We start from the raw sequence: 20589 nt of genomic DNA, 5'->3' as shown, positions 1-20589 counted from the left end.
AGGAGGTATGAGAACTGCAGATTTGGCCAGGGCAATAAATTGCAATGTCCGTACTGTGAGACGCCTAAGACAGCGCTACAGGGAGACAGGACGGACAGCTGATCATCCTCGCAGTGGCAGATCACGTGTAACAACACCTACACAGGATCGGTACATCCGAACATCACACCTGCGGGACAGGTCCAGGATGGCAACAACAACTGCCCGAGTTACACCAGGAATGCATAATCGCTCCAACAGTGCTCAGACTGTCCGTAATAGGCTGAGAGAGGCTGGACTGAGGGCTTGTAGGCCTGTTGTAAGGCAGGTCCTCACCAGACATCACTGGCAACAACATCGCTTATGGGCACAAACCCACCGTCGCTGGACCAGACAGAACTGGCAAATCGTGCTCTTCACTGACGAGTCGCAGTTTTGTCTCACCAGGGGTGACGGTTGGCGATGGATTCGCGTTCATCATCGAAGGAATGAGCTTTACACCGAGGCCTGTACTCTGGAGCGGGATCGATTTGGAGGTGGAGGGTCCGTCATGGTCTGGGGCAGTGGACTGAGCTTGTTGTCATTGGACTGCGCTTGTTGTCATTACAGGCAATCTCAACGCTGTGTGTTACAGGGAAGACATCCTCCTCCCTCATGTGGTACCCTTCCTGCAGGCTCATCCTGACATGACCCTCCAGCATGACAGTGCCACCAGCCATACTGCTCGTTCTGTGCGTGATTTCCTGCAAGACAGGAATGTCAGTGTTCTGCCATGGCCAGCGAAGAGCACGGATCTCAATCCCATTGAACACGTCTGGGACCTGTTGGATCGGAGGGTGAGGTCTAGGGCCATTCCCCCCAGAAAACTTGGGGAACTTGCAGGTGCCTTGGTGGAAGAGTGGGGTAACATCTCACAGCAATAACTGGCAAATCTGGTGCAGTCCATGAGGAGGAGATGCACTGCAGTACTTAATGCAGCTGGTGGCCACACCAGATGCTGACTGTTACCTTTGATTTTGACCCCCCCTTTGTTCAGGGACACATTATTCCATTTCTGTTAGTCACATTTCTATGGAACTTGTTCAGTTTATGTCTCAGTTGTTGAATCTCGTTAAGTTTGCTGAAAATTATTAACACAGTTAACAGTGAGAGGACGTTTCTTTTTTTGATGAGTTTAGTTTGATGAGTTTAGCCCTAAGGCCTTGGTGTGGCTATAGAGAGTAGCCCTCAGGCCTAAGGCCTTGGTGTGGCTATAGAGAGTAGCCCTCAGGCCTAAGGCCTTGGTGTGGCTATAGAGAGTAGCCCTCAGGCCTTGGTGTGGCTATAGAGAGTAGCCCTCAGGCCTAAGGCCCTGGTGTGGCTATATAGAGTAGCCCTCAGGCTTAAGGCCTTGGTGTGGCTATAGAGAGTAGCCCTCAGTCCTAAGGCCTTGGTGTGGCTATAGAGAGTAGCCCTCAGGCCTAAGGTATTGGTTGGCTGTAACACTAGTAGTGTTCTGAGAACATTAGCACTATTACTGTAGGCTGTTGCATTCATATATGATAACATAATATACGTTGAACAAAAATATAAATGCAACATGTAAAGTGTTTGTCCCATGTTTCATGAGCTGAAATAAAAGATCCCAGAAGTGTTCCATATGCACAAAAAGCTTATTTCTCTCGAATTTTGTGTACAAATTTGTTTACATCCCTGTTAGTGAGCATTTCTCATTTGCCAAGATATTCCATCCACCTGACAGATGTGGCATATCAAGAAGCTGATTGAACAGCATGATCATTACATTGTGCTGGGGGACAATAAAAAGCCACAATAAAATGTTCAGTTTTGTCACACAACACAATGCCACAGATGTCTCAAGATTTGAGGGAGTGTGCAAATGGCATGCTGACTGCAGGAATGTCCGCCAGAGCTGTTGCCAGAGAATGTAATGTTAATTTCTCTACCATTTCTCTACCAACGTTGTTTTTGAGAATTTGGCAGTACGTCCAACTGGCCATCAGCAAGAAGGCGCCGACAGACATGTCAGCTCTGCTTCTAGCTCCTAAGCAACTTTATAGTATTTTTTGTGTGTGTGTGTGTTATTTCTTACATTATTAGCCCGGAACGTTTTTTGTGTTATTACATACAACCGGAAATAACTTTTGCATATCAGAGCGGCGGTAACTCACCAGCATTACGACCAGAAATAACTTTTGCATATCAGAGCGGCGGTAACGCACCAGCATTACGACCAGAAATAACTTTTGCATATCAGAGCGGCGGTAACTCACCAGCATTACGACCAGAAATAACTTTTGCATATCAGAGCGGCGGTAACTCACCAGCATTACGACCAGAAATAACTTTTGCATATCAGAGCGGCGGTAACTCACCAGCATTACGACCAGAAATAACTTTTGCATATCAGAGCGGCGGTAACTCACCAGCATTACGACCAGAAATAACTTTTGCATATCAGAGCGGCGGTAACTCACCAGCATTACGACCAGAAATAACTTTTGCATATCAGAGCGGCGGTAACTCACCAGCATTACGACCAGAAATAACTTTTGCATATCAGAGCGGCGGTAACTCACCAGCATTACGACCAGAAATAACTTTTGCATATCAGAGCGGCGGTAACGCACCAGCATTACGACCAGAAATATGACTTTCCCGATTTGGATTCTTTGTTTGTACCCCACAGGGAAATCAAACTTATCCCAGAGGCTGCTCCAAGTTACCGCCGGCAGAGAAGAGGTGTTTGGAGTGGACTTCTAGTCATCCACCGCTTCCGAGTATATTACTTGCTAAGTTCAGTCCCTGGACGATAAAGTAGACCAGCTCAGGGTGAGGATCTCCTTCAAGAGAGACATCAGGGACTGTAACATACTCTGTTTCACAGAATTATGGCTCTCTCTGGGTATACTGTCCCCGTCCGTACAGCCAGCTGGGTTCTCAGTTCATCGCGCAGACAGGAATAAAGAACTCTCCGGGAAGAAGAAAGGCGGTGGTGAATGCTTCATGATTAACTACTCATGGTGTGATTGTGATAACGTACAGAAACTCAAGTCAGTTTGTTCACCCGACCTAGAATACCTCTCAATGAAATGTTGACCGTATTACCTTCCAAGATAATTTTCTTCAGTTATAGTCACAGCCTTCTCCCCCAAACCAATACCATGACGGCCCTGAAGGAACTACACTGGACTTTATACAAACTGGAAACCACATATACTGAGGCCGCATTTATTGTAGCTGGTGAAACGCTACCAAAGTTTTATCAACACATTGACTCTAGTACCTGCTTAGGAAAAACACTAGATCACTGCTACTTTCCTTTTTCGAGATACCTACAAGGCCTTTCCCCACCCTCCCTTCGGCAAAGCATGTGCGAGCCAGGAGGCCTACAAACCTGACTCAGTTACACCAGCTCTGTCATGAGGAATGGGCCAAAATTCACCCAACTTATTGTGGGAAGCTTGTGGAAGGCTCCCCAAAACATTTGACCCAAGTTAATCAATTTTAAGGCAATGCTTCCAAATACTAATTGAGTGTATGTAAACTTCTGACACTGGTAAATGTGATGAAAGAAATAAAAGCTGAAATAAATCATTCTCTCTCTATTATTCTGACATGTCACGTTCTTAAAATGTAGTGGTGATCCTAACTGACCTAAAACAGGGCATTTTTACTAGGATTAAATGTCAGTAATTGTGAAAAACTGTGTTTAAATGTATTTGGCTAATGTGTATGTAAACTTCTGACTTCAACTGTATTTCAATTGACTGATTTCCTCATATGAATTGTAACTCAGTAAAATATTTAAAATTGTTACATGTTGCATTTTTTAATACATTTTATATATACAGTGCACTTCGAGTAGTATTCAGACCCCATTACTTTTCCCACATGTTGTTACGTTACAGCCTTATTCAAAAATGTATTAAAAACATTTTTCTACACACAATACCCCATAATTAAGGTTTTAGAAAATGTATTACAATTTTAAAAAAACGTATTTACATAAATATTCAGACCCTTTGCTATGAGACTCTAAATTGAGCTCGGGTGCACCCTGCTTCAATTGATCATCCTTGAGATGTTTCTACAACTTGATTGACGTCCACCTGAGGTAAATTAAATTGATTGGACATGATTTGGAAAGGCACACACCTGCCTATATAAGGTCACACAGTTGACAGTGAATCTCAAAGCAAAAACCAAGCCTTGAGGTCACAGGAATTGTCCGTAGAGCTCCGAGACAGGATTTTGTCGAGGCACCGATCTGGGAAAGAGTACCAACAAATGTCTGCAGCATTAAAGGTCCCCAAGAACACAGTGGCCTCCATCATTCTTAAATGGAAGAAGTTTGTAATCACCAAGACTCTTCCTAAAGCTGGCCAAACTGCGCAATCGGGGGAGAAGGGCCCCTTGGTCAGGGAGGTGGTCAAGAACCCAATGGTCACTCTGACAGAGCTCTAGAGTTCCTCTTTGGAGATGGGAGAACCTTCGAGAAGGACAACCAACTCTGCAGCACTCCACCAATCAGGCCTTTGTGGGCATCCGAGTAGTGCAGTGGTCCAGGTTTGGCTGGGGTAGGCCGTCATTGTAAATAAGAATTTCTTAACTGACTTGCCTAGTTAAAGGTTATATAAAAAAACAAGTATGATAGAGTGGCCAGACGGAAGCCAATCCTCAGTAAAAGGCACATGACATCTCACTTGAAGTTTGCAAAAAGGCACAAGAAGGACTCTCAGACCATGGGAAACAAGATTCTCTGGTCGGATGAAACCAAGTTTGAACTCTTCGGGTTGAATGCCAAGCGTCCGGCCTGGCACCATCCCTATGGTGAAGCATGGTGGTGACAGCATCACGTTGTGGGGATGTTTTTCAGTGGCAGGGACTGGGAGACTAGTCAGGATCGAGGGAAAGATGAACAGAGCAAAGTACAGAGAAATCCTTGATGAAAACCTGCTCCAGAGCGCTCAGGACCTCTGACTCGGCAGAAGGTTCACCTTCCAACAGGACAATGACCCTAAGCACACAACCAAGACAATGCAGTAATGGCTTCGGGATAAGTCTCTGAATGTCCTTGAGTGGCCCTTGACTTGAACCCAACTGAACATCTCTGGAGAGACCTGAAAATAGCAGTGCAGCAACGCTCCCATCCAACGTGACAGAGCTTGAGAGAATCTGCAGAGAAGAATGGGAGAAACTCCCCAAGTACAGGTGTGCCAAGCTTGTAGCGTCATACCCAAGAAGACTCAAGGCTGTAATTGCTGCCAAAAGTGCCTCAACTAAGTACTGAGTAAAGGGTCTGAATACTTCTGAAATATGAAACAAATCTAAACCTATTTCTGCTTTGTCATTATGGGGTATTGTGTGTAGATTGATGAGAGAAAAATAACAATTCAATCCATTTTAGAATAAGGCTGTAACAAAACAAAATGTGGAAAAAGTCAAGGGGTCTTAATACTTCCGAATAAACTGTAAATACAGTATACTGTATATACATAATATACTGTCATATCAGTTTATTGCTGCTACAGTATGTTGTTTCTTCTAAAACTCTGCCTTGTGTGTATGTTCCTAATCGTGTGTTTCACTCTTAGCTCTCGGCATTGCAAAGCCAGCTGGAGTTCCAGGAGACTTCTATGGTGGAGAAGTCTCTAGTCAGCAGGCAGGAGGCCAAGATCCGAGAGATGGAGACCAAGATGGAATTTGAGAAGACGCAGGTCAAACGCTTGGAGGTGAAAGCAGTCAGGGGGGCTGAGGGGCATTCTAGAGGAAGAGTGTTGGTTTTTGCCTGGCAGCCTACCCAGCATGTGTGCATGGGGGGTGGAAGGTCATTGCTGAAGAATTGCCTAGGGGATGAATGGGCAACTTTTTGGGGAGCAAATGAAAACCATTTCCTCAAGACGATTGACTCCTACTACCTCCACCCACCTCTGTTATACCATGCAAGTTTTGTCCCCTCAGTGCTGGGTTCAGCCTCACATAACCTTCTAGCTCGGACTGTTAGCATATCACAGTTAGTTAGAAAATCTGGTCTGTTCGTCATCGGACTAGCTCATATTCTATTCACTCCACAATATAATTTGTTATTCTGTCAGTTTCAAATTACATTCTGCGACAAACGTTTACGTGAAGGATAAAGGTTACTGTTCGCACACAGCCAGGGAACATTTTTAATCAATTTTCTGCCTTTCTGACAAATGCATCTTTGCTCATTTTGGCAACTTTTAGACTTGTAATTACCAGCAATGTGCAGACAGCCAGACACACTGCTTTAACTCTCTCAGATAATTCCTATCTTTCAATGTTCTGCACTGGCTGGAATAATAGAAAGACTGGCTAAGCATTGTTCAGCTTTGGTAGAGATGCATCCAGAGTTAGAAGGGCTTTTAAGGTCGTATTTAGCCATGTCGTTTTGCTACCCATGGCATTTGAAACCACTATTTAATGAGTAGGCCAAGTTTCTTGCCCTTATTTGGGGAAATATCTCAAGGCAAGGAAGTGTAGGTTTTTCCTCACCTGAATCCCCTTTTAGATATGGAGTATCTCTCATAGCTGCATGCATGATAAGGTCTCTGACCTGTGCCAGATACTGTATAGGCTGTCAGTGCAGTGGTTCTTCTAACACGGTCCCTGTCTGCTGTTGGTCATTCAGAGCCTGGTGGCCCGTCTGAAGGAGAACCTTGAGAAGCTAACAGAGGAGCGGGATCACCGCAGCACCAGCGAGACCCGGGAGAAGGAGCAGAACAAGCGGCTCCAGAGACAGATCAGAGATATCAAGGAGGAGATGGGAGAACTGGCCAAGAAGGAGGGAGAGGCCAGCCGCAAGAAACATGAGCTGGTAAGACCCAAAGTCACAAATGGGCCGAGGGCACTGGGACACTGTACAGACTGCCTTTTTAAAGTGGGGCACTTTGAAGATATTAAATAACGGCTGCAATTCCCATCAACCTTGCATTGTTCTGGAGTATTAGACATTCAGGGAAATGAGACTGACAAAGAGACTTCAGAAATGGTCTGATGTAGGTGTAATGCTGGGACCTTAGCTTAGATTTTCTCACTCTCTTCCAACAGGAAATGGATATTGAAAGCTTGGAGGCAGCCAATCAGAGCCTGCAGGCGGACCTTAAACTAGCCTTCAAGAGGATTGGTGACCTCCAGGCTGCCATCGAAGATGAGATGGAGAGTGATGACAACGAGGACCTCATCAACAGGTATAGTTGTCTATTTAGTGCCCGAACATATTCACTTAATAGAATTGCTGAATTTACCTCATGTCCTCTCATGACAGCAAGTGTCAGCAAGAGAGCACGCACTCAGCATATAGAGTAGCTACTGTTACACAGTTAAACAGTAGATAAACTTTGCAGCAGAGGGAGATGGAGAGAGAATGACCCAGTCAGGATGGATGTTCCATTGAAAGAGGCTTTGGATAAAGCGATCAGAGAACTCTCCCCAGACTCCGTCATTTCTTATTCACACGCTCTGAAAGATTTATGCCCTGAGAACTGCTGGGCTTAATTTTCGGGCATTTTTTAAATTGAAATATTACTCCTGTATTTGATGAGATAGGCGGCTAGCTAAAGCTACGTCAGTGAAATCGAGTTCTGTCGCCTCACGTTCCTTATTTATTTACTCGCTCTGTGCTCCCTCCAAGCCTGGTTTGTTTATGAGTGCAGTCCCGGGGAGAAGGCCTTTCTTCCCTCTCTTCCTCCCAGAAGTAAATAGCTCTGTGAGTCAGGTTTGAGTATACTGTGTACTCTTCTCCATGCGGTAACAGGATGTGGATCAGGATGATGTGGGGTGCAATAGGCAGCGGTCCCACTGGGAGGAAATATCTTTAATAGAACCACAGGGTCATCGTCATAGAATTGGGGATTAAAATACTTAATAGGATCTCTATGGTCATCATCATCATCACCTCCAGCCATGATATCCACAATGATTTAGGATGTAGATCCTTCAACCATTATCCTATTCATCACTTTCTTTTGGTTTACTTGGACTGTACCTACCAACTTCCTGTCTCACTTTTCTTTTGTTTGTTTTGTGTTTGTATTCTTTGTTTCTTTGTCTCTCTGTCTGTCATCCTTCATCATGACCAGTTTACAAGACATGGTGACAAAGTATCAGAAAAGAAGGAACAAAACGTGAGGAACTTGAGCTCATGTCTGACATTGTGTGTTTTAACTGCTGTTTTGGAATAGTCTGTTGCCCTTCACGGGAAAAGATGCAATATCAAGCAGCAAATCTATTGTCAATGTTCAAGCCATCTCATATAAATTCAAGTTTAGGACTTATGACGTAGTTCATATGTCACTGAATAAGGACTGAACTATGGGATACCATTCAACGAACAAGCTCAGTGATACTGCATCGTTATTCCAGGGCTCAGCTATTCCCCCATAACCTAATTTGCTCCACTCTTCACTGCATGACGCCACATGCTGAACTGTATGAATGCCATTGACAACATGCTTTTCTAAACCAAGCATGAAACATCCCCTTCCCCAGAGTGTTTGTGTGGTTATTCATCCAGTAACCCCTTCAACTGAGGGTAACACATAATACCTAACAGTGTAGTAAGCATCCATCGCTGGGTAAATGTGTTGCTGGTCAGTCCTTGTGGTGTCCCCCAGGGCTCAGTTCTTGGACCTCCGGGGTTCTGTCGCACACCACTATGCCTTGTTTGAACAGCGTAATGTGCCCAGCGGCCACCCCCTGCTCTCAGGACCTACTGAATATTTCAGAGCCTTGCTCTGGGGTGGATGTGAGACGTGACTGTCTGCCTCTGACGACGGAAAGACGAAGAGTGTGTTCTTCATCAATCTTTCACACTCACTATATAATGCAGGACCCTCAAATGTCTTACAAAAAGCTATTTGCTAGTCTGGGAAGCAGCTCACACGTAGTGTTAACCTCTGGCTCTGGGCCATTTCAGTCCCATGTCAATGTTCCCTTACAGCAGTCACTGACATTTCTGCTGTTAAACCCTTGTTAAGCAGTATTGTGTAAAGCGCTGCTTTTTGTTAAAGCTTTGTTAAAGGGTTCTGATTGTTAAAGGTAGACTCAGCAAAATAATGTAAAAAAAATGTAGATGACGTTGACGGTCATTTTCCGCAACAACAAAGAGCGTTGAAGCGTGAGGTTGAACTTTTCGGCTGTTTTGGTCCTGTGGACAGCATGTAGTAAACTCGTGCACATGCACAGACACTGTATGTGCCTGTCTGAGAGCGAAGTCTTGCATCTCACATCTCATTATCTGTGGTGCTGCTCGTGGTAACGTAATTTCGCTACCTTTAATGACGGACTTGTACATTACAGTAGAGCAGGTATTCCCAAACCCCCAGGGGTACGCGCGATGCCGTTGGGGGTCCGCCAAATAAAAATGTGCATTTTATTTCTTTACTTTTTTCCTCTTTTTTTTCTTCACATTTCAAACCATCCATTTTTTTTTCCAACGGGACAATACATTTGGGGGAGTTTTCTCGCCCGAGTAGCATCGTTTCACTGACAAAAATAAAATGTAACTATCTTGTGTTCAGCGAAATAACAACACAATGTCAAATACAGGTAGCCTTGTCAAATAGTTAACATCCAATCACATTAACTGTTACTCTCTCGTGGGAATTCCCATAACGGTCCGTATGTAGCCAAACGTAGCTGCTGCTCATGTTGATATCTGTACTGATGGCACAAAAACCATGACAGGGAGACATAATGGAGTGGTAACGCGTGTGCAAGCAGTTGCTCCTGACGCCACTTGGGTACACTGCAATATCCACTGAGAGGCTCTTGCTGCCAAGGGAATGCCTGGCAGCTTCAAAGGTGTTTTGGACATTACAGTGAAAATTGTTAACTTTGTTAACGCATGGCCCCTGAACTCGTGTATTTTCTGCAGTATGCAATGATATGGGCAGCGACCATGTGACGCTTTTACAACATACAGAACATACGTTTTTTTTTATTGTAACGAGCTTAAAGTTTTCATTACTGACCATAATTTTCACTTCCCTGACCACTTGCATGATGAGGAGTTTCTCACACGACTAGCCTATATGGGTGATGTTATTTCTCACCTGAATGATTTGAATCGAGGATTACCCGAACTCTTCGCAACTATATTCAATGTGCGGGACAAAATTGAGGCTATGATTAAGAAGTTAGAGCTCTTCTCTGTCTGCATTAACAAGGACAACACACAGGTCTTTCCATCATTGTATGATGTTTTGTGAGCAAATGTACTCAAGCTCACGGACAATGTCAAATGTGATATAGAGAAGCCCCTGAGTGAGTTGGGTGCCCAATTATGCAGGTACTTTCCCCAAACGGATGACGCAAACTGGATTCATGCTTTCATGCCCTGCCTCCAGTCCACTTACCGATATCTGAACAAGAGAGCCTCATCAAAATTGCAAAAAGCGGTTCTGTGAAAATTGAGTTGAATCAGAAGCCACTGCCAGATTTCTGAATTGGGCTGCACTCAAGAGTATCCTGCCTTGGAAAATCGTGCTGTTAAGACACTGATGCCCTTTGCAACCATGTGAGAGTGGATTCTCGGCCCTCACGAGCATGACAACTAAATACAGGCACAGGCAGGCTGTATGTGGAAAATTATTTAAGACTGAGACTCTCTCCAATACAACCCAACATTCCAGAGTTATGTGCATCCTTTCAAGCACACCCTTCTCATTAACCTGTGGTGAATTATTCACAATTTTCGATTAACAAAAGGTTTTATATGTAAGATGGTTAAATAAAGGGCAGAATTATTGTTTATTATTATAATATTATTTGTACCCTGGTCCTATAAGAGCTTTTTGTCACTTCCCACGAGCCGGGTTGTAACGAAAACTCACACTCGTTCTTATGTTTAATAAATGTATCGTATAGTATTTGTGTGGCAGGCTTACAATGATGGCAAATAACAACATTTGAGAGTGTGCTGACCCTGGTGCTAGAGGGGGTACGCAGCTGGAGGTTGAATGTCTGAAGGGGTATGGGACTATAAAAAGTTTAGGAACCACTGCAGTAGAGAATACAGTGTTGGGAAGTTCATGTAACTTAGGTATTAATTGGATGGGAGACCCCAGCTGTTCTTTCCAGGGTTTTTGTTATTGAATCATAATAACCATGTACTTTGTTTTTAGCACTAAGCAGTAATAGTAATATGGCATTAATAGCTACTGATTTGATACATGTTTTGTTTGGATGGGCACGTTTAGATGGGCACGCACACAATACATAGAAGTAATTGGAGATTGACACAGAATTGAGTTATTTCAACATGCTATGCTTTAATTTCTGTTTTCAAATAGATTGGAAATGTAATCCATGTCTGTCGTTGTTTGATCACGAAACAGGCGGCAAGTCATTTTAGACTAAATGAACAACGTCAGGATGAAATCATTTTCCTGTCGCTTTAACAAAACAAACCTGCGTCACAATCTCCCCTTTTTAATCTGGCATTGGAGATCACAGCAATTCTCCCAGCATATGTGTCTTAATAGGTTTTGAACAGATGTGTATGCCTGGCTGGCTGGGTTGAACCCCCATCGGGAGCTGCTGTCTAGGCTGAGCTGCCTAATAAAAGCCCCAATATTCTGGGAATCAACACCCAGGGACACCAAGGAGGAGCAGGGCGGAGGAAGCAGAAGAGGGTCCATAGGAGCTAATGATGAATGTAATAGTGTGTAACAGAGATGCACAACCACTGGAGGCAGATTGTCACAGACAATTAATGTCTCCCTCCACACGCTGTGTTTGTTTGCCTCCCCTGGGCTCTCGGCACGGCTTAACTAATGGTATGGCGGTCAAAGATATAAATTGTGTGTGACACCATGTGTGAAGCGCTCGATTACAAAGGGTCCGTCATCCCGTCGGTTTTGTTTGGCCCCGGCCTGGGAAGGGAAGGCCTCTGATCTGAATACATCGCCTCCATTTACCCACTTGCTCCTCCTTGGACAAAATGCACAAGGGGAAAGTGATGCACATCCTTCAAGTTGTGGATAGGTCTCCCCCAAAAAAACATTTGAATCTCAACAGGATTGTACTTGTATAAATGAATAAAAAAGATGAGTGCTTAAGGAAATTCTCTCCATGAGGTAATGGAATTATGACTATTTTGTAGAGAGGGTTTCGACATTGATTTTGCATAATGATAGCTAATGTAATTTTGCCCCGGCGGAACTCATGCAATGTCATCAAGGTCAAGAGAAAAAAATATAGCAGCCTTTTTTTCTTTCTTCAAAGCAACATCAGTGCTCTTAGTATTCCTGGAGCGGCTATCGTTCTTTTAAGCAGTATGTTGCCAGATAAGTGAACGGATAAAAGACTAATCTTAAGAGGCTGGTCTGGTGTTGACTCGCAAAGCCCAACAAACACACAAATCCACGTGTTTGTTTTTTTTCTCTGAGGAGACGAGAAGAGTAAACAGCTGTGGAATTGTCTGCTCCGGATAGCTAACATTAGCTCCTTTTTCCCAGGGCTCCTTCACTCTTTGTTTACTCCCCTTATTGACAAGGCCTCTGTGCCATAGACAGCCAGCCGCTCACTCACAATAACAATTCTCACTGACGTTCCCCACATTGCAGGCCATGCCTGGCCTATTAGACAAAGTTGATTACAGCCTCCTAGAGAAATGCTTTTATCTCGACTCCCAACCCTTCCCTTCTTAACACTGCCATCTTAGTGCCTAGTATTTGAAGTTATTCTACAGTTTAAAACAGAGTGGGCTAGTTATGACCAAACCCATAATTAAATAGTTTCTTCAGCGATCAGGGGAGACTCTTGTATCTCTGCCTCATAATGATTTTAATTGTAGCTACTGTATGTGGTTGTGGGCCAGATTATGTGCTGAAAAACTGATTTGCCTAGTTAAATAAAAATAAAGTGTTAAATCTATTTTCTTTCTCTACTCCACAGCAAGACAATAGGTTTTTAAAAGCAGATGTGGGTATTTTGAACCCCCACCCCCAGGCCATGTCTCAGTTTTATTATTAAGCTGTAACACCTTAATTTCGCAGCACCACATGAGTGTTGAGCTCTGAAGGCACTTAATGAGTGTCATGCTCTTTTCAACCGTGTCAAATTTCTAACAACCCTCCATTTCTCCTCACGCTTCGCAGTAGGCTGTCGACGCCATAATGATAATTTAGAGAGAAAACAGCTCAACAACCGAGCTGTGCACCAAATCATTTTGTCAAGAGCTCAACTGCAATTTTGTGAGACTGTGGAGGGAATAGATAAGTGAGAGCGATGAAGTGAAAATCTCTCCATTTTGTGCCCACTCTCTTCAGTTTCCACTTCATCCCATTCCTGGTCTCTCTCCTTGTGCTCTGTCTTAACTCGAGTGGCTTTGGATCAAAGTGAATGGAATTTAGCCCTCTTTGGGCGACACACTGTGCCCCATTTCCAACTAACCACAGGGCTAGTGATAACCAGTGTAGTGGGGGGTGTTTCCTAGGTCTTCTAGGATCTAGTGCATGTGGTTTTCTGCGGCCTTCTCTTCCAAAGTAATAGATGTGGTCCTCCTTGGGTTCCTCAGTAACACAATATAGAATCTTTCTCTCCCTGTCGTTTTCTCTCTTCCCTCCATCATTCTCTCCTCAACTTCACTCCATCTCTCACCCCTCCCTCCATCTCCTCCTCTTTATACCTTGTTTTTTATCACTCTCTTTCAGCTCTTCCCCACCTCACTTTTCTCTACTCTCTTCTCCCACTGACGTTGTGTTTTGTCCCTCCCCTCCACACAGTGAGGGAGACTCATCTGACTCTGAGGTGGAAGACCGTGTGGACGGGGTCAAGTCCTGGCTGTCCAAAAACAAAGGCTCGACCAAGAACCTCTCAGATGACGGCAGCCTCAAGAGCGCCAGGTCAGTATGGCACCCCCTTCCTCCTTCCCCATGGGTCCTATCTTCACCACTGCCAAACACGCACATGCGCACATTCCCCCTGCTTACAAAGCAGACCAAATTGGTTTTAGTATCCAGTCACCCCCTATCAGGATTTTACGTGGTCCAGCCTAGCACTTCGCCTCCAATGCAGATAAAACTATTGGAAGGGAACACTTGGCTAGACATAGGGGGGTGTTATTATTATTATTATTACTGGTGTTTCCTTTATCCTCTTTGTCTTTTATTGTCACTGCCTTGATGACAGCCGCCTCCCTGGCAGATGTATCGACAATCCCGGATGCCAGCTGGCATGCATACCTACACCCCCTCTCCCCCTCACCTCCTCTCTCCCGTTCTCCCCTCTCCCTGAGATTAATGGATGTATCTGCCAGCTGATAGCTTCGATTGCCCTAGATTTGTCTCCTTACCAGAATATTTAACTGTCCCAACCCCCCTCAGCCGCTCACAACTTTGAACAACTTTTAAAGAGTTTTTAAATCTCTCTTAACTTTGTGTCTCCACGGTCACCCAGCTCTGTGTGTTGGTTAAGACGTGCACACACACACAATTGGGACGTGTGTGTCCAGCACCCTTGCTGAATCACTCAACATATTTCACCACAATGAAATTCTGTGTAACATTTACATACAACAAATTCAAATGCATACCCCCATACTAAACTATTTAAATACCGAGACTTTGATTTTGCATAAAGGAATTGATTAGGACAAGACAGCACATGTTGTTTGAGGGTTTTTCTCCAGTCAGTACATGTCTTGTTTTTGTTGTGTCCATCTTGCGTTGTGAATCCAAACAGGCATTCTCTACCCCACAGTCATTTGAATCATTGTTCTATCTACTTGTCTTTACTTTCTTCCTACTGATTTCAATCTGTTGCTTATCCAATTCCTGTTTTAAGTATCATTCATCTCTCTCCTTTTAAGTATGTAATTCCATCTATCATTCTTTCTCTTCCTCCTCTTCCACTTCCTCCATGTACATCAATGTTTCTCTGTCCTGCCACTCCTCCCTCTCTCTCTCTCCTCCTTCCTGCCTCCATCCTCTGTCTAGATTTGCCGTAAACGTAGACGCAGAGGAAGGGAAAGAGTGGAAAGAGGGTAAGGAATGGAAAGAGGGCAAAGAGAAAGCGGTAGATCAGAGCAGGCCGGTGTCTGTGATGAGTTCCCTGAGCTACAGGAAGCGCTCCAACATCAATGACTCCATCGGAGGTAAAGGGGACGACAGCTCCCTCTTCAGTTCCCTCAAGGAGTCCCAGGAGTCTATCTCCTCCTTCCGTAAGGCCAAGCCCAAAGGCTCCTTACCCCAAGATGATTCCTACTCAGTCAGCTCCAGCTCCTGGAGGAAGTCCCAGACTGGGAACGATGATGACCGTGGCTCGGTTATCTCCCAGGCCTACACTGAAGCCACCAGCAGGGCTAGGAAGGGCATGGACAGCCGCTGGGGAGACTTCGACAAAGAGTCCACCGTGTCCTCCATGGTCCCCAGCCGGGCCTCCGTCGCCACCACGTGCCGTGTCCTGAGCCCAGACGACACCATTCCCAGTCCCCTGAGCCGCCGTAGCAGCCCCTCTCTCAGTCGCCGTTCTGGGGGCAGGAGCCCTGGCAGTGTGAGCTGTGCTGACTCACGCATATCTGACTTCCGCAGCTGCCGCCTGAGCGAGTTTGATGACATGGAGGACAGGCACAGCGTGGCCCTCACTGAGCGCTCCTCGACCTACAGCTCCCACTCCTCCACGGGACGCAGCCTGTCCATGCCCCCGCCACGCGCCCGCTCCTCCTACAGAGATGATGACGAGCTCCCTGACACCTCGGACGTCAAGCCGGCCACCGTCGGCCACCGCCACTACCTGGACCCTGACCTGGAGAAGGCCATCAACGAGGTGCTGAACTTCAAACCCATCAAGTTCAAACGCACCAGCCTGGAAGACTCAGAGGCCGAGGCAGGGAGGAAAGAGGATGATACAGAGGATGACAGGAAGGGTGTGCTTAGTGTCAGGGGGAGTGGCGACCGGGAGGTGGACAGCGGGCGCAGCACCAGCAGTCTGAGACGGTCCGCGTCGGCTGTGGACTGTAGGAGGTCCTCGAGCAGCATGAGCAGCCACAGCCGCAGCCACAGCCGCAGCCACAGCCGCAGCCACAGCCGCAGCCACAGCCGCAGCAACAGTCGCAGCCACAACCGCAGCCACAGTCGCAACAGTGGCAAGAAGAGCAAAGGTAAGAAGAAGAAGAAGAGGGGCCACGGCTCCGAGTCAGACAGCTCCAATGATGACCGCCGCAGCAGGAAGGGCAGCTCCAAGAAGAAGGACAAGAAGTCCAAAAAGGAGTCTTCTTCCTCATCTTCAGATTCAGAGTCTGACTCAGAGTCTGGCTCCAGTTCAGGTGCCTCCACCGTCTCCTACAAAAGCACCAACAGCGTGAAAAGAGCCCCTGGCCGCCAGGCCTCTAGCCCAGAGGGGGAGAGGGAGGCGGGGACGCCTGCTGAGGGGCAGCCCCCTCCTAACAAGAAGGAGGAGAAGAATAGGAAGAAGAAAGTGGACAACCTGATGATGAAATATCTGTACAGACCGGACAGTGACTGAGGCTGGCAGTAGGTGTTGCCTGGTGTGTACTGTGTCTACTGCATGGTGTGATGATGCCAACCACAGAGAGAGTTTCCTCAGTCAATCCTCTTCTCACATTCAGCAGGACCCCCCTTTATAATCTAACCTTTTGAAAACATCAGCTGTGTTATGAATAATACATCATTTTGACTTATTATTTACTTATTACTGTTAGGGCTTCAAACTTCACTTGGTTCATCTTAAGACATTTTTGTTTTTTAATTACACTCCATCCCTAAATACTAATTGAAGTAATTGAGGTCCTTAATTCACAGGAGCTCATCCGAAAGCAACTACAATTTACATCTCTTCAATGGCAGTTGTGACATTGCTTTGCACTGCTGTAATTCCATTATGGTATTTTGGGAGGAAAGATAGAGAGAGAAGGGTATAAGCGTGTTGTGGATGCATTACAATGTCGATTAGCCTAGTAGCAGGGATGTTAGAGCCTAGGAAAAGGCTAAGCTCACGTGGATGTACCCATAGTGCTGCTGGCTAGTTCTCCACCCAAGTGTCAGCCTGATTTATGGCGCCGGAAATAAGAAAATACCAGGTGTCGTCAATTACGACGGCCACCATAGATTTCCCCCTCCAACCCCTTTAACTCTGGCCGTAATTAGACCCGCTGCATCGATTTACACAAGCAGCAAGTACATTTAAGATGCACGATTGACAGTAATTAACCCTAGGTTTGCATAATTTAACTGGGCTTGAATGTTAAATCAGGTTGAAACACGCAGTAGCAGAAGGCAGGTAGAATATCTAAAGACAGAGAGAGGGTACATCAGAGTTGCTCTACTGACGATTCATACGGAAGATTTGCTCTATTGTTTAGATTTGCTCTATTGTTTAGATTTGCTCTATTGTTTTTTGTTTAAACTGAATGATATTTGATTGTTCTACACTTGTGAGGCCAGGCACTGTAGGTGTGCCATTGTTCTGTTTTTGGAGAGGAAGCCACAGTGCAAAGCAGATTAATTCAACCACAAACCAGAACCATACTCCATCACATGCTCTCTGTGGAATAAGTGTACTTTTTTGTGTCTAAAAATGTAGTTTTATAACTAGAGCTATGGTAGTATGCATCCGTCCATGTGTTTGTACACATTTAGTTGGTTGAAGCACAATATGTGTAACATTACATAAAAGATAAGAACATTTGATCAATGTTTGGTAATGATCATGCTCCACTGTGTAACTATCCTCAGGGCCTGTCATTGATTCTTTCTCTCCCTCCAGTCCTCCTAGCCGAAGACGGTTCTGCTTTGACAAATCTGACGAAGAAGAGGAAGAAAAAAAAGAAGGTGGTGTGTCCCGAGGGTCCTACCGCTCCAGAAACACACGGGGCAGCTACCTGAACAACAGTGACAGCGAAGACAAGCCCTCTGAGACAACATAGTTCACACACCAGCCAACAAACCCTGCATGTTGAGAGGGCCCCTGTGGTGCTGTCATCACACACAACCACTCTACTGTTCTTCTAACTCTGCAACATGGCAATGATACTATACACTATCATTATTATTCTACTGTTACAAAGCAGCTTGCATTGCTAAGGTCTAGAGAAGTACGTCAGTGTACAGTACACAACACTAATGGTTTCTCTCACTCTCCACTGGGCCAACCATCTCTTAGTGTATTTCACCAGTCACATGTGACAATGTCTCCATCTTGGATCTGGCCCCTCCAGTTGAACAGCACCTCCAGTAATAATGTCTTGTCTCTCCTGTCTCTGCTGGCTGCATGAGGACAGCTGCTGCTTGGCTGGTGCCATCGTCTCCTACTTCCTAGACTCTGTCATCGTCATCATGGTTGTAACTGAGCCAAAGAACTAGCTATGTTCCCTTGTGGTTTATCACTGCATCAGGGGACCAGAAAGAAAAAAAATCTAACAAAAAAAGACAGAGGAAATAAGTACCAAAAAAGCCTTTGTTGCAAGTAGATGTGTACACTGTGTTATTGCTTATCAAGTAGATGTGTACACTGTGTTATTGCTTATCAAGTAGATGTGTACACTGTGTTATTGCTTATCAAGTAGATGTGTACACTGTGTTATTGCTTATCAAGTAGATGTGTACACTGTGTTATTGCTTATCTGAGTCCTGGTAAAAAGACCAGAGTTTATTTTTGGGAGAAGTGCCGCTGATATACAGTACATAGGGTCCTCTACAGCTGTGCTTAGATTCTGGCTGCAGCGCCGCGCCACCCCCCTGAAAGAAGACGCTTTCATCGGCTCATCTGCTTGTTTTGTATTGCTTGTTTTAGCAGGAGAATAATGTTCCTAACAGGAAGACAACAGAAGAGAGCTGCAGCACCAAACTGCTTTGTGATGAAAGTTTAGCCCTTCTCTTCTTTTTTCCATCTTTTTGTTTTGATGTTTGAAAGAAGATCATTTGTTTTCGAGAGTCCTGCCATCAAGAAAATGAATTTCCAGGAGGTTGGAGCGTAGCATACCCTATGAAATGCCTTGCCTTTTATTTCAACTTGAATTGAACTAAGTACTTTGCAGAAATGCTTTTGGGGTGAGAGTCTTTGGCTCAGCTGTTTTTCTTTCTTCTCTCTGTCGTTGTGGTTGTTGTTGTTCTCGTGCTTTTCACTCATTTTGTTCCCTCCATTTGATGTTTGCTTTCCAAAGGGAACGATATTGAACACCATGCTTTATGGTGGTTTGCCTTTAGTTTATATATACTTCAACACCCACATGTTTTATTTTTCTGATAAACCATACTGGATTACACATGGTGAGGATTTGGGTTCCTCAACACGCATGTTCACTCCTCCTGTGTTGCATCACCACTCTGTAAACTGGATATAATGCATTCAAATCCTTTTCAGTGTCTCTGAAGCCTATTTGTCATGTAGGATTCATCAGTATTCTGTCCTGAACCAATGCTACTGTTCATAACAGAGCAGCAGTTTAACCAGGAAGATATTAAAGACCCACGCTTTTACGGTTGCTTGGTGTTACATTGAACCCTTCGGCTGTCTCTTTAGTATTTATGAATTAGCATTAATGAATTGAGCAGGCCTGCCAACATGTGTATTATCCACCTGTACATGGCAAGTGGGGCTGAAAGGATTTTGTTGATACTTTGCGTGAAGGGAGAAGTTTGGTGCGTTTGTATTATACATGCTTTTTAAAGACACACCTATCACCTTTTTCCTCAATGCCAGGGTTTCCCCAACTCGGTCTTGGGGCCTGCAGGGTGCACGTTTTGGTTTTTGCCCTAGCGCTACACAGCTGATTCAAATAATCAAAGCTTGATGATGAGTTGGTTATTTGAATCAGCTGTGTAGTGCTGGGGGGAAAACGTGCACCCATTGGGGGGGGCTCAGGACCAAGTTGGGGAAACCCTGCTCTATGCAGTCAACATGAGTTTTAAAATAAATTGTAAACTGTTTTATGATCTTGTTTTATGATACTCTTAAACCATGTAAACACCAGGCAAAACAAAGAAATGAGCCAACATAACATTGCTGACTGTACACATTAATATTTATATAAATATCTGTACTGATTCATGCTAGCTTTCAAAATAGTATATTTTTATTTTCGTTATTGAACAAAATGACCACTTATTATGAGTAATTTTGCATTACAGTTTAATATATTGTAAATAAATGATGACTCAGACTGTAATTTGATTTTCTCTGTGAGTTTTTGTTTGACATTTTCTGCATTGGTGTTTCAGCCTCCAAGCTCCTATCTGTCTTTTCAGACTTAAATATGCACATTAGAAAATAGTCTCCCACTTAACATTTCTGGAGGGCATACTGTGGTATTTTAATGAAAGGCAAATCAAAATAAATTCTGTTCTCTGATGCATCCACTGTTTTCTACAGATTTGAGAAATGTCAACAGTATCACTGACCCTGACTCTGAGGCCTTTCAAATCAGGAACACAAGTTCAATTGGCTTTGGCCTTTATCTTGTTTCCAAAGAAATCTTTTCCCTCTCTTGTGTATGTTTTGATGGCAAATGATTATCAGAGCAAAGAGAAATGGATTACGAAGCATAGTGCTTTCTTCATCATCTTCAACACAACAGCTATTAGCAGGGAAACTTTGATTACTGTGTGGGAGATGCCACAACCA

General features: G+C 44.6%; 1 protein-coding gene across 15 annotated transcripts in view; it reads left to right on the top strand.

Annotated features, from left to right (window-relative positions):
- The window catches only part of LOC118370744 (unconventional myosin-XVIIIa-like), a 176896-nt gene extending 156762 nt beyond the window's left edge, over window positions 1–20134 (top strand). For 10 of the 15 annotated variants that reach the window (XM_052467793.1, XM_052467792.1, XM_052467798.1 and 7 more), the window contains 7 exons: window positions 5577–5714; window positions 6635–6820; window positions 7054–7193; window positions 8085–8129; window positions 13734–13853; window positions 14946–16495; window positions 17734–17881. In XM_052467793.1, coding sequence (XP_052323753.1) covers window positions 5577–5714; window positions 6635–6820; window positions 7054–7193; window positions 8085–8129; window positions 13734–13853; window positions 14946–16473 — 2157 coding nt within the window. In that variant the 3' untranslated portion in view covers window positions 16474–16495; window positions 17734–17881. Of the gene's footprint in view, window positions 1–5576; window positions 5715–6634; window positions 6821–7053; window positions 7194–8084; window positions 8130–13733; window positions 13854–14945; window positions 16496–17733 lie in introns of all 15 variants that reach the window. The other 5 variants (XM_052467794.1, XM_052467787.1, XM_052467785.1 and 2 more) reach the window with 4 other exon arrangements.
- Window positions 20135–20589: the final 455 nt, after the last annotated feature.

Source organism: Oncorhynchus keta, chromosome 18, assembly GCF_023373465.1.
Source record: "Oncorhynchus keta strain PuntledgeMale-10-30-2019 chromosome 18, Oket_V2, whole genome shotgun sequence".
NCBI classification, from domain to species: domain Eukaryota; kingdom Metazoa; phylum Chordata; class Actinopteri; order Salmoniformes; family Salmonidae; genus Oncorhynchus; species Oncorhynchus keta.
This window is presented reverse-complemented; position numbering and strand designations above follow the sequence as displayed.